The sequence below is a fragment of the Lycorma delicatula genome, chromosome 1, assembly GCF_047948215.1.
Source record: "Lycorma delicatula isolate Av1 chromosome 1, ASM4794821v1, whole genome shotgun sequence".
Taxonomy (NCBI): Eukaryota; Metazoa; Arthropoda; class Insecta; order Hemiptera; family Fulgoridae; genus Lycorma; species Lycorma delicatula.
Window position 1 is genome coordinate 206,408,132 of NC_134455.1, and position 13,354 is coordinate 206,421,485.

The 13,354-nt window shown below is 29.9% G+C and overlaps 1 protein-coding gene across 1 annotated transcript in view; it reads right to left on the reverse strand.

Annotated features, from left to right (window-relative positions):
* Nucleotides 1-13,354, reverse strand: part of LOC142317747 (uncharacterized) — a 507,996-nt gene that overhangs the window by 295,401 nt on the left and 199,241 nt on the right. The window contains exon 3 of the mRNA XM_075354295.1: nucleotides 11,289-11,318. Within this exon, the coding sequence (XP_075210410.1) occupies nucleotides 11,289-11,318 (30 nt within the window). The remainder of the gene's footprint in view (nucleotides 1-11,288; nucleotides 11,319-13,354) is intronic.

Here is a 13,354-nt window from a genome sequence, read left to right on the forward strand (position 1 = left end):
GGCCAAATAAATTTTTTTTTTCATTTTCTCTCAAAATCTGGGCTCTTTTTTATCAATATTTTTATCGTTACTGGTAAAAGTTCACTTTTATAATGTTAGAGGGATACAGAATTTAAATTGAAAAATCGGTTTTTTTTAAATAACTTAGAAATTAACATTTATGAAAAGGTGAAACTACTGTAACGACCAAAAAAGTACATAAAGTAAGCCTGTACAATAATCTTCACAACAATCTGTAAAGATTATTGTAAAACGATATAATAAAATACACAGCTGTAATTGTTGATTGCTGCAAATAAAATAAGACGAAGTCTGACATTCAGTTTCGCGCAGAATTTTTGAACAGAAGTTCTAAATTCAACAACTGTTTGACTCATAAAAATCGCTTCAGCAATTCTCTATATAAATGAAAAAGAAACAGTTTTTAGAATAAAAGGAAAGGGTAATAACGATTTTCTTTTTCTACTTTGAAGCACCAGGCTTTTGGCATTTGTCGTTAGCTTGACTGTGTCGTTTTTATTTTTAGTTTTATCATAATTATGAATCATATCCTATCGTTAAGGGTATCAGCTGTTCTATAAACCACAGAAGTTTGTCATCGAGTGCCAGGTAGATCATAGGCTGCTCGTGTTTTATTGCTACAAAAATGCAACGGGTGTGCATACCTATTGGTGTTGTTTTATTTTTTTCTGATACCACATTTAACTATTATTTTCATCATATTATTTGTTCCCCAAATTTTCTTTATTTTTTTACTTAATTGTGCTAGTAAAAATAATTTTAAAATAGTTATAAATTATTGTCAACTATAGCAGTCTAGTTGTATCATATGTAATGAGTTTAAAGTACATTAACTAGTTAGTGTATAGGAACTGACTTTATTCTGCTGGAACTCCATCGCGGCTTGGGAACCTGCATATCGTTTTAAACTAAATCTCTAGTTGTAGTAAGATTTCACTTCTTGTCCAAAGACTAATGGTAATTTCACTTCGTAAGTGCTAGCTATGATACAGTACCCGCGATGAATTATATGTTTAGTCAGGATTAATCTGAAAGCCCTCTCAAGTATGCGTATTTATGGAGAAAACGCTACAACCAGATATTAAATAGTATGTATAGTGAAATACTATCTCGCTAGGGCTGTGCATTATGAAAACGTAGAGGAAGCTAGATATATTAGGTGAATCTACTTGTAGGTAAATTTACCTCATTCCATCTTTTCCTCAGTGATAATCTGACTGGGTGGCCATGGATCGGTCGTTTCCACAAATTTTGAAGGCCAGTTCAGGTATTTCCCGTTTGTGGGAAATTCAATCATTACTTAGGGAAGATGATGGTTTGGATCATATCTGCTATGCTCTTTTTGTTTGTCTATCGGTACAGAATCTTCAGAGAAAGGTGTCTTTAATTATTCCCAAGAGTGAAAACATTTGGCTAAACGCAACATTCATATTTAGCGTATTTCATATATCAACATAGAACGGCAAGCATATGCAAGCACACACAGTAACTGTTCTCTTTTTGCAGAATTCTTTAGGTCTATGATTACCATTCAGACATTCATTTAAGAAGAAGCGTTTGAAGTGACTCTCGGAAGCAATAGTAACCATTCTACATAGTTTAAAATGGTAAGGAATGAAGATATTCAAGAACGAAGGAAGATTACCGTTCTGAGTAGTAAGCCGGATACGTTAAGTTAGGTGGGTACAACTGATGTAGTCCAGGACTGTAACCTGTCGGACTAGACTTACGGCCGGTGGACGGGGAGGTCCGTTTGAGTAGACAACTCCCTGGGCTGTGCTTTGCTTTGTTGTGTATCCATTCCGGTGGGTAGGGTGAAAAAAAAACTGATGTAGCCCAAACCAAAGAAAAGAAAAACTGGTGTAGCCCCAGTATTTCCCATTTTTGTTATAAATATGCAGCAGTAGCTGTACCTGTTATATTTAAAAAATTTCTTAAATACCACTTCTTCCTTGGAATAATAATGCTTATTTTTATTTACTACACAAATTTTCTTATACATTTTTACAAAACATAATATTCGTTTGTTTACTTTAAAAAATACCTATTCTTGACAAAAATATTTATCACTTCAGTGAGATTTATGGAAAAAGATTCACTTAATACAGCATATTAAATTAGGTTCATTTACTAACATCAATTTAATTAAATAGTTAACACAATAATCTTTTTTTAATTTCATGGGCAATTAAGGAAATGAAACTTTTTTCTTTAACTTTTTGAAGAAATATTTCATTCGTGAAAGGAAATTGCATAGATTAACGGAAAACAGTAATTAAATTTATCGTTTAACTGGGAAATAATATCGACCTCCATTTTTACTTCCTTGTACGAAGTAAAGGAAGTATTGTAATTGCGAAAAATTTCGCTTTTCAGATCTCAATGGAAATATCCATTTTGACTAGTTTCGGCGTCACGTCTGAACGAACGTAAGTACGAATGTGCGTATGTACCTAGTATAACTCAAAAACGATTGTCCGTAGAATGTTGAAATTTTCGATTTAGGACTTTTGTAACATTTAGTTGTGCAACTCCTCTTTTGATTGCAATCGACTGACCCAAAAGGATCCAAAAAGCTCAAAATCCAAAATAATTTATATTTGGGACTTTTTCTTAATCGCAGTAATAAGCTCGCATTGAGAGCTTTTCAACAATATATCATAAGTGGTACGTATTTTCATTAGTATCAGAGTTGTAGCCAAGTAAAATTTTAATTAATGAAATATTTGAATCTTATAAGAGGAAGGCACATCAGTTCAAATCCGACTTTATCCCTTTTCTTTTTTTAACCTCTGATTGTAAGAAATGTTTTACAACAAATAATAATTCAATAATAACAATAAAAAAAGAATCAGAAGTTATTAATGAAATAAAATTTTATATACTTTTCATTTTAAAAAACAAATGTGTACATGCAATTTAATAGGCGTATAAGGAAGTCATGTGATGTGCACATCAGATATTTTACAGTTGTTGAGCTTCATAAGCATTGTCAAAGACATAACGTGACTAATGTTATTACTGAAACTTACGTGCACAAATAGAAATATTTTTGAATATTTTATGGAACTTTTTATTCAATTAAATAATGAGTTCTTTGAAACTTGGTATTTTTGTTTTACATTAAAATTCTTTTAGTATTTTCTCTCATTTTTAAAATTAAATTTGAAGTAATTTTTTTAATGATTGGATATATTTTACCGGTTATTTATTTATTTATTTTTTTTTTTGTTAAAAATTAGCTTTTTTGAGATAAAATTTTCAATTGCGTGATAAACATTTTTTTTTTCTATTTTCATTGCAATTCCTAGCTTCTAAGATAAATATATTATATATATTCCTAATGTGTACTTGCAATCTGTTCAACCCTTTTTCTGTTTAGCCTCCGGAACCACCATAAGATATTACTTCAGAGGATGGATGAGGATGATATGTATGAATGTAAATGAAGCATATTCTTGTACACTCTCAGATCGACCGTTCCTGGAAGTAACGCTAGATGACAAGCGTTTTTTTCTATCGCATGTAGTGAAGAAGGGCGGTAAGACTGTGGGGGCGATTAACAGATTGTTGAGCAGGATGGGCGGGCCTAGCACACCGAAGAGGAGATTATTAGCATCGGTGGCTAGGCCCTTCGTCTTGTACGCCGTTCCAGCCTGGAGGAGAACGTTAGATAAGAAGACTGTGAGAACGAGACTGCTCTCTTTGCAGAGGCCGTTGGCAATCGGGATGGCGCGGTCGTACCGAACCGTTTCGACAGAAGCAATTTTAGTAATAGCGACCATGCTACCTTTAGATCTGATAGCGGACGAGATAGTGGAGAGATCGCCGGGTGTGCCAAAGGGTCAAGCTAGGCGAGATACGCTGATGAAGTGGCAGCACCGTTGGGAAAGGGCGCAGGAGGAAGCTGGATGAGAAGGCTGATCCCTCAGATCAAACCATTGTTGGGCAGAAGATATGGCGAGTTAACCTATGAGGATGCAGTTCCTGTCCGGTCGTGTCTGCTTCAACAACTATCTGTGGGACAGAAAGAGGAGGAGATCGGATGAGTGCCTCTACTGCGGAGAGAGTCTTCCACTGTGTCAGATGGGTGATGGAGAGGAGAGAGTTGGAGCATGTTATTGGTGTGATCAGCCCAGATAACGTGATGGAAACCATGTTGTTTATTCGGCGGAATTAGGACGCCATTAGTAATATGGTCATTCGTATAATGAGAGCTAAGGCTGAGGAGGAAGTGGAAGATGAGGAGGACGATAGGGGGGACGTCGAAAACAGAGATTTAAGGTTTCTATATTAGGGGTTGGGTGGATAGCCCCTTTCAGGAGGCGTGGGATACCGAAGTGTCTCACGGCCGATTAGTGAAAGGGGACTCCAGGGGATTTGTTAGGGCGTTAAAATGAAAAGACCAGAATCCCGAGTGGAGGGTCCTCTAGGGGGCCCTCCACTTACAGGCTAGGCATAAAGGAAGACCAGAGTCCCGGGTTGAGATCCCTCTAGGGGGACTTCCGCTTAGAGGCAAGGCATTAGGAAAGACCCGGTTCCGGCCGACCGGGTGGTACCCCGTGCTGTGAACGGCATAGCCAGGTCCAGTGTGGTCTCTCGGGAGGTTAGAGTCAAAGGCACCCTTGGTATTGAGTTGTGCTTCGTCGGTCTAGGTCCGGTTCCAAGGAGAAGGGGATAAAAAAAAGATCAACCGTTCCTGAGATGTGTGGTTAATTGAAACCCAACCACCAAAGAACACCGGGATCCACGATCTAGTATTCAAATCCGAATAAAAGTAACTGCCGTTACTAGGATTTGAACCTTATTTCGAAGTCGAGAGTTCGACTTCGAAATCAGCTGATTTGCGATGACGAGTTAACCAGTAGACCAGCCCGGTGGGCTAATCTGTTCAACTAGTGAACAATAAGTAACCTCCCCGTGGTCCAGTGAGATGAGCTTATATTGGACGTAAATGAGGTGTAATCTTGTACAAACTCAGGCCGATCATTCCTGATATGTGTTGTTAATTGATCCACGACTACAAAGTACACTGGTATATACTGTATAATATTCAAATCCGTATAAAAGTAACTAACGTTTTCCTGGATTTGGACCCCAGAACTTTCGACATCGAAAATCAACTTTTAAACAAATGATATTTACGACGACGTGTTTATCACTTTACCAGCACGGTGGGCGCTAAGATAAATAAATATGTTTTGTTTCTATATTATTTTGAGTATGTCATTTACAATTTAAAGAAACTGCAACAATAAGAACAAATCAACACATTTCTTTTAAATAAAAATTGTAAAGTTAATATAAATTCAATCTTAAAAGTTATGAAGTACTAAACTTTTACAATATCATTTAGAACATTAACTGCCAGTCCAGCAATTTAATAATAAAAATCATAAAATATAACCGCACTTTCTACTATCACTATCAGTTCAAAAGCATTCACCAGAGTTCAAAAGAAATACCACATAAATGTTGCTTGCAGCTAACTTGTTTAATAAGGTAAATTTACTCGTATTTAGTTTAATTAATTTCAAGCTATTAAATAAAGCTGTTTTGCGCAGCCAGCTTAGAACCATGCAAATATCACATCTTTCTAGCTTCTTTTTCTTTCATGCGTTTCTCATTTTTTCGGTATGGTTTCGTATTTGCTCATCAGTCCATTTTCACCCCTATAGGAATTTTTTTTTTGCTATAGGAATTTTTATATTGTAAATTATTCTTCTGAAGTTATCTATACTGCAGCACTCCTCTTCTTTCAATCCTATCAATTGGGGAGGCTCTCTTCCATTTGATTTAATTTTCATGTTCCACAGCAAATATTTGTTTATTTGATTTTTTGGGGTTTTTCCTGATCATATCCCTTAAGAAATGTAACCTTCTTTCCCTTATAGCTGTTTGTAGGTCTTTTTAATTTTGGTAGATCTCGTTAGATCTCTTTACCTTCCTCTGTTATCTTTTGATCACGTATTTTCCATAGTAAGCTTCTTTCGATCTTAAGAAATTTTTCGAAGTACGTTAAGATAATATTTCAGTCCAGTATTGGTCCTTGCATAATTTATTTATTAGATTAACTACATCTTTATCGCTAACGCGCAATTGTTTCCTTATTTACATTACAACGATAAATCTGTTTATTACCCTAACAAGGCAAATTCGTGTACAATTTTTTTCTTCAAAATTGAGTTTAATTTAGTAAAAATAAACACGAAAGAAAAACGGTACTTTCGACCTCGTTTTATGTTTGAATATAATAATTCCTTATAAAACATAAATTCGTTATAGTAAATGGTTTTTAGTTAATTTTTTTTTAGGCGCATTTCATAAATATAAAAATGAAAATTATAAATTAATTTATGAAATGCGCCTAAAAAAAATTAACTAAAAACCACCAACTATTGGAGATTCAGTGTTTACGTATTGTGAAACGAATTCAGAGAAGGCAATTAAATGAAGATTACTAACGGAATAACTAATGATCACAGTGAAAACATCAGTATTATTCCCTTAGCTAATCATTAAATATTAAATATGTATTTTGTTAAAACAAATGAAAATTTTATTTTATGCGATGTCAGTTATAGAATTATTAAACTATTTATTATAAAGCTCTCTTTTCAAGCATTATTTTACGAATTTCATAATACAGTTTCCTGAATAAAAAGAGTTTAATATGAAATTTTATTTAGTTGCAAATAAATGGTCTAAAACTATGTATTGCAGCAGAACCGGCGAAAATTTTTTAATACAGATGTTCCCTACACGTGTAAGGAACAATTACGTTTCTGTCAAAGGATAGGTAAGCATATATAAGCGTTTTCTTAATAATTATGCATCTTACGTAATAATTTTATATCTTTCAAATAAAACATTCTTTGGTTTACTCATGTATATATTATCACTTTGGAATAATAATAATAATATAATCAGTATCTATTAAACCAAATATCTCACACTCACTGATAATTCATTAATAGCTAAATTCATTTACAAAAAAAAATCCTTTACTCCATAAATAATCAAACAAAATCTTCCGACGTTACTAATGAGAATTCCAACCCTAGTAAGTATAGAAGTCGGGTCACTGCGGCTTATCTTTAGAAAATTATTTGAAGTTAATGAATTATACAAAATATTACGGTAATTATTTAAGATAAAGTTTAGTTTCATTTATTTATTTACAAGAATTATTTTATAGTTGCAGACTAAAAGCTTATTTCTTTTAATCAAGGGTGATAAAAATTTTATTGTTTATGAGGAGAAAAGGGGATAGAAACACATAGAAAAATGCGGTTTCGACATCTAAGAATGATCAATCAGTACACTGAAACTCTAGAAATAATGTATCTAGAAACAAAAATGTATTTTCTAAACGGTTTTCTATATGATTACAGGAATTTAAAAAAATCCTGAAAAGCAGCCGATTGCAAGGACACAAACTTTCGCCATTTCTTTTTTTCAACTATTGACACGTAATTTAGGTAACCTTTATTTTTCGATTGTAGCTTGTTTCGATGCGTACGTTTGTCGTACAATGTTTTCTTACAGCCATCAACTATGTATTGAATCTTTTATTTTTGTTTTTACCTATAAACGATTATTTTGCTAGAATTATTTTTTTAATTCCATTTGACTTTTACTTCGAACAAAATATGCTGATTTACTTAATAACTAACAATAAACTCATCGGAGACGTATTTTCAGATTCCCCTGATTATTCACCCACTTATTCGATGACCATGAAGAAATAACATACTATACTGTACACTAGTTTTTAGTAGTTAGTACTCGATCGAATCAGTCTTCTCTCGTTGAGAATTCTTTCATATTTTTAATAACATCTGTTTTTAGTTTCCTTCGTTAAGATACTCAGAACTCGGTTTAGAATTTTTTTTAAAGACGTTCAAAATGAGATCAGATTACATCACACATAATTTGTGTGCCTGAAACCAAAATTAAGAAATAGATTTCTTTAATATTTTAAAACAGTATCATTCTTACAGTTTATTGGTGGTTTAAAGTTTCTCTACGGTTTTATATGTAAATTAAATGTGTAATAATGTTTCTCTACGGTTTTGTATGTAAATTAAATGTGTGGTAATCCGTTGTTCCGAGTCGTCAGGGTAATTTGGATTTTGTTCTAGTTACACGCAAAAGTTTTAATTTGATCGGCAAGAGTTATAAAGGTGCTGTATTGTTAATGCATCCAGTTACTTTTTTTTATTTAAAAGTTATTAAAATAGTAGTGAATTGTCTTTATTGTCAAAAACTCGCTGACACAAACATACTAACACTGTATTTAAAGTTGCGGTAGTCTTGACTGATTGTTTGAAAATCACAGTAGCAAAGTAAAATAAATTTCACAAATTTATTACACATAAATTATTTCTTAGTCTAAGAAATATGAAGACATATTTTTAGTTTTAATGTAGGATGTACGCAGTGATCAGTTTTCTATTAAAAATAAATTTTAAGTATTACACTTTTACGTTTTCAAAAAAAGGGATTGGGGTTAAGAAAACAACTTCATCCTGTGTAATACTTTGCATAGGTGAGTAAAACCTTTTACTACAAACTATTTTTATGATGTAAGCACAAAAGAGCGATTTACAAAGAGAAACTATAACGGCTTGTAGTCGTTTTTATTAATAACAGGTAACGAAATTTTCAATATTATTTTTAAAAATATGGAAGTGTAAGTTTCATCTACACTAAATTTCATACTATATACTTCGTAAGCACAATTGTCTATCCTACGGAGTTTATTTATTAAATTAATTTGATTCTAATGATTCAACATCGAATAATTTACGCGTTGAAAAATGCTTACTATACTAAATGAACAGATAAGCACTCATGTCATAAACTTTGAACGTATCCCTTCTTAATTTAAAAAAAGTAACTTAATTCAGTTATATGAATAAACACAACCGGTTGTTTATTTATTTGAGTTTACTATTAAAAAAAATATCGATTTATTTTAAGTATTCGGATCTCTTATTAAACTGAGTTTTTTCATTTTTTTTCAACTGAAAATTAAGATTTTTTAAAAATAATTTATCCTACAATACACAAACATATCACTTCATTTTATGTCAATAAAAAGCGAACTAACTGCTGTTCGTCAGAATATTAGTTATCTATCACGCGAAAGGTAACTCTTAATCAAGAGAATAACATTGTTTAGGATTAAATATATTTTGAATCTGATATATTTCTTGTCTCCTAAATTCTATTATAAAATAAATCCAACATCAACCAAATTATAAAAAAAAGTTTTAGCGTAAAGAGGATTGAACATTTTTTCCATGTTAGAAATAAAAAATTAAACATTCGAGAAATTGATTAAACATCATCAATTGACATTTTTATTTAAAATCATTCCTTGTGCATTATATAGAAAAAAAATTCGAAAAGGGGTATTGCTTATCTACTATTAATAATTATTATAGTGCATTCTGAATAAATAAATTCTAAAAATCTATTTTTCATTATCAAAACCAGTGCACTAAAAATTATTTCAGTTGATGTAACTGACATTCTCAATCGTAAAAAATGGCTCTAATAGCCTAAATTGATTCCTCTGAAAGTTTCATTAAAACAACTATTACTCTTTATGTGTAATGTCGTATAAATAGAAAAACAGACCACGAATTGATGTGGTAGGCTAACATAATGCACACAATTTGGCGATGAAATGACTAATTTCTTCAGTCTTGTATGAAAACCCAATAGAATACAATATTAAGTCATAATAGTATTTTTTTAAGGTTTTTAGCATCACGAGATCAGTGAACGATAAATGAAATAAACGAAGATCAGTTCTTGATAAAATTCAAAATAAAAGTCTTTATTTGCGAAAACCACTTGCCACCTCATAAAGAACAGTTATGTAATCAGCCACTTAAAATATTTTAACAAAATACTATTCATTAAAAAGTAAAATGCTTTCTCGACTTAAAATAGTATTTACTGTTAAACAAATAATAGAGTTAATTACATAAATTTACGTCAATACCTCCCACTTTAAAGTTCAGTAATGATAATAGTAAAAGAATAGTTTAGATTTACCAACATTTTTACGCGTTTTAAAAAAATATTTTTTCTGATTTATGTACAAAATCTTTTTAGAACAGTTAGTAGTTCATCTTTTTTCCATTTAAAAAATAATTTCGTCAAAATATATCATCGAATATTCGTACAAAAATTAAAATTTTTATAAGAATTAATTATAAGAATGAATAAAATTTGGAGTAATTAGGTTTATATAAAATGCATTCATACCACCATTCCGTACAGATTCATCTTGCATTCAATTTCATTTTCTGAAGTTAAACATTATTATGTGGAAAAAGTGACCGTATTTCTGAAATGATAAAAAAAATATCACATCTAAATTCATCACTGCCCGAATGTCGACATACGTGCTGTTTTGCTTTGTTTTCCTTCAGGACGCCATTTTGTGATTTTCAACAAAAAAAATTATTTCTCAGAAACGGGTAAAACAACTTTAATTAAATTTAGAAAATCTAAGACTAGTGTCTTATTCTACAAAATAAAAATTTTGAAAACGTCACCTTCAAAAATTGTAAAATGGCGGCCATCTTAATTTTTTAATCTCAATATCTTTGTAATTTTTATTTGATAAAATTTTTACTTATCACAAAACTTATTAAGCATTTTGTTTTGAGCAAAATGATAACGCATTTGTAAAAATTCGTTGACGAACAATCCAGTTATTGCAGATAATTAACACGGGAGTACGCTAGTGCACCTCAATACAAGCTGATAATTTTTTTCCTGTTTTTGTTTCCTCCACTAAATTTAATAAAAATTATTTCTAACAAATAATAATAGTGAATAAATAAACTTAATTTCATATAAGAATAAAGTACGTAATTTTTGTACAGTACTAAATAGTAGGAGTTATGATAAAATTTCGGGAGCGTTAATACAAAGCGTTGACGCAATCAAAAAAATAAAATGAAAGAAAAAGAAAACAATATTTTTTTTTAGGATTACTCTAAGATTAATAATAACACTTTAATTAGAGTAAACAATACGTTTTGTAATTTCTTCTAAATTAAACATTTTAATTAAAACAATATAATATGATTTTTCTGATAAAAAGTGGAGACAAACTGATGTCACTTAGGCATCCTACTAATTGTAAAATTATTTTATTTTATTAATTATTTAGAGCAATTGTTCAAAATTTTGTAATTTTATAAATCAATAAGTACTATTCAGCTATAAATGTTTCTTACCTTGTGCTCCCACGTAACGAGCTTTTTTCACTGAAACAAATAAAAATAAATTATTATTATTATCATTATTTATTAAATATAATACAATAATATTAGTTATTGTAGAATAAATTAAATTTACCGCTAATTAATTCATTGAAGATCTCAATAATAATCTAGTATTTTTAATAAAATATCATATAAAAATTAAATTCAGATTAAAATAAAGTTTTGTAAATGGTCGCAATTCTTAAAAGCCGTGTTAAAAAATGATAATTAAATTTTAGTAATGCGAGCAGAATTTTAATAAAAAAGAAAGATAAATAAATTATTATTGATGTAATTCCAACTAAAAACATTAATTAACTTATTACAAATCAATAGAGCGGTATATGTAAATTATTAAACTGATGAATTCTAGTCGTTTCAATTTATGAACAGATTATATAATTAAATAATTAATAAGAAAATAATTTAAAAAATTAAATGAAACTGAAATTCATTCATACTGCAACTGTATTTAAGCTTAACATACCGCAAAATATTTAAATAATATTTACGATAGCGAATGTAGTTAAAAATAATTTATCACGTTAATACCACAAATGTCATTTACAATTTTCCCCCTTTTACAGAAATTTAATCACTCAAATTATTCAGCCCACATTACTTATTAAAAAGAACGGAAAATTAAATAAACGCTTATACAAAATACATAAATTTTAAATGCTCTCTCAAATTTTTCAGATTAATTATCGAGTTTATAATCTTCTAACATGAAGTACTTTATTGATCCAGGTTTCATTAAATCTTTGTCAAATGTCATGATACTCTTATAATTGTACATAAGATATATTTCTCATAAAATTGTAGTAAATACATTTTATAGGGAGAATATATTTGGATTTTTTAAATTACATTTAAAAACCATATAAACCTCTTGTAAAATACATACAAATAGTTAAATATTCATTTTTCTTTACAACTTCCTTTCTGAATACTTTCAATTCGATACTTTCAATTCCAATGACACGTTAATAGTGTTATGGGTATTAAATATGCTCTAATAATACTCCTATTCGTATTGTGATCGCGAAACATTTCGGTTTTCATATTTCAATGGAAATATCCATCCATTTTGACCATCTCTGAATCCATTTTAACTAGTTTCGGCGTGACGTCTGTTTGTACGTATGTATGTATCTCGCATTACTCAAAAACGATGAGCCACAAGATGTTGAAATTTTGGATTTACCACCGTTATAACATCTAGTTTTGCAGCTCCCTTTTAGATTTGCAATGGAAATTATAATTAAAATTTTAATTAATGAAATATTTGGATCTTAAAGAGAAGGTAAATCGGTTCGAATCAAACATAATCTCCTTTTGTTTTTTTAACTTTTTTTATTTATGTTTTTAATTTTTTTTTTAGATTTAAATATATTTATTTAATAATTATTAACCCGTGATTATAAAAACATTTTTACAATAAATAATAATTTAAAAAAAATTATTAATGAAATAAAATTTTATGAACTTTTAAAAAATGTGTAAATGTAATTTAATAGGCATTACACATGTGTATATGTAATAGATTTGTTGAAACACTTGATTATGTAATATTAATTGAAAATTATAATTTAGAATCGTATTATTTTTTTATTTTCTTAGCAACTTCTTATAAAAATTGTATATTTAAAAAAAAATTTATTTAATTATTTGACAAAAATAAAATACATTTTTGAATTGTATTCAATTTAAAGTGATTGTTGAAATTGTTTTTACTTCTACGTAATGTGCACAAGATTTCTGGTGTGTATTTTAAATTTCTGGTGTGTCGTATAAATAAAAGTTAATGATAATTAAATTATTCCGTTTAATGAACTCATGTCTATTGGTTACAAACATTAATTTTGATATTATGGTGTAGAATAATCAGTTTTTATTATTGGATTATTTGGTAAACAATTTATTTAACGAGTAATCAAGGGACTTCTACTCTAACCTAATATTTCAGGTAAGATTGTTGAATTAATAATTGTACACGACTTGATGCTAATAAAAACAAATATTTTAGGAATTGTGTA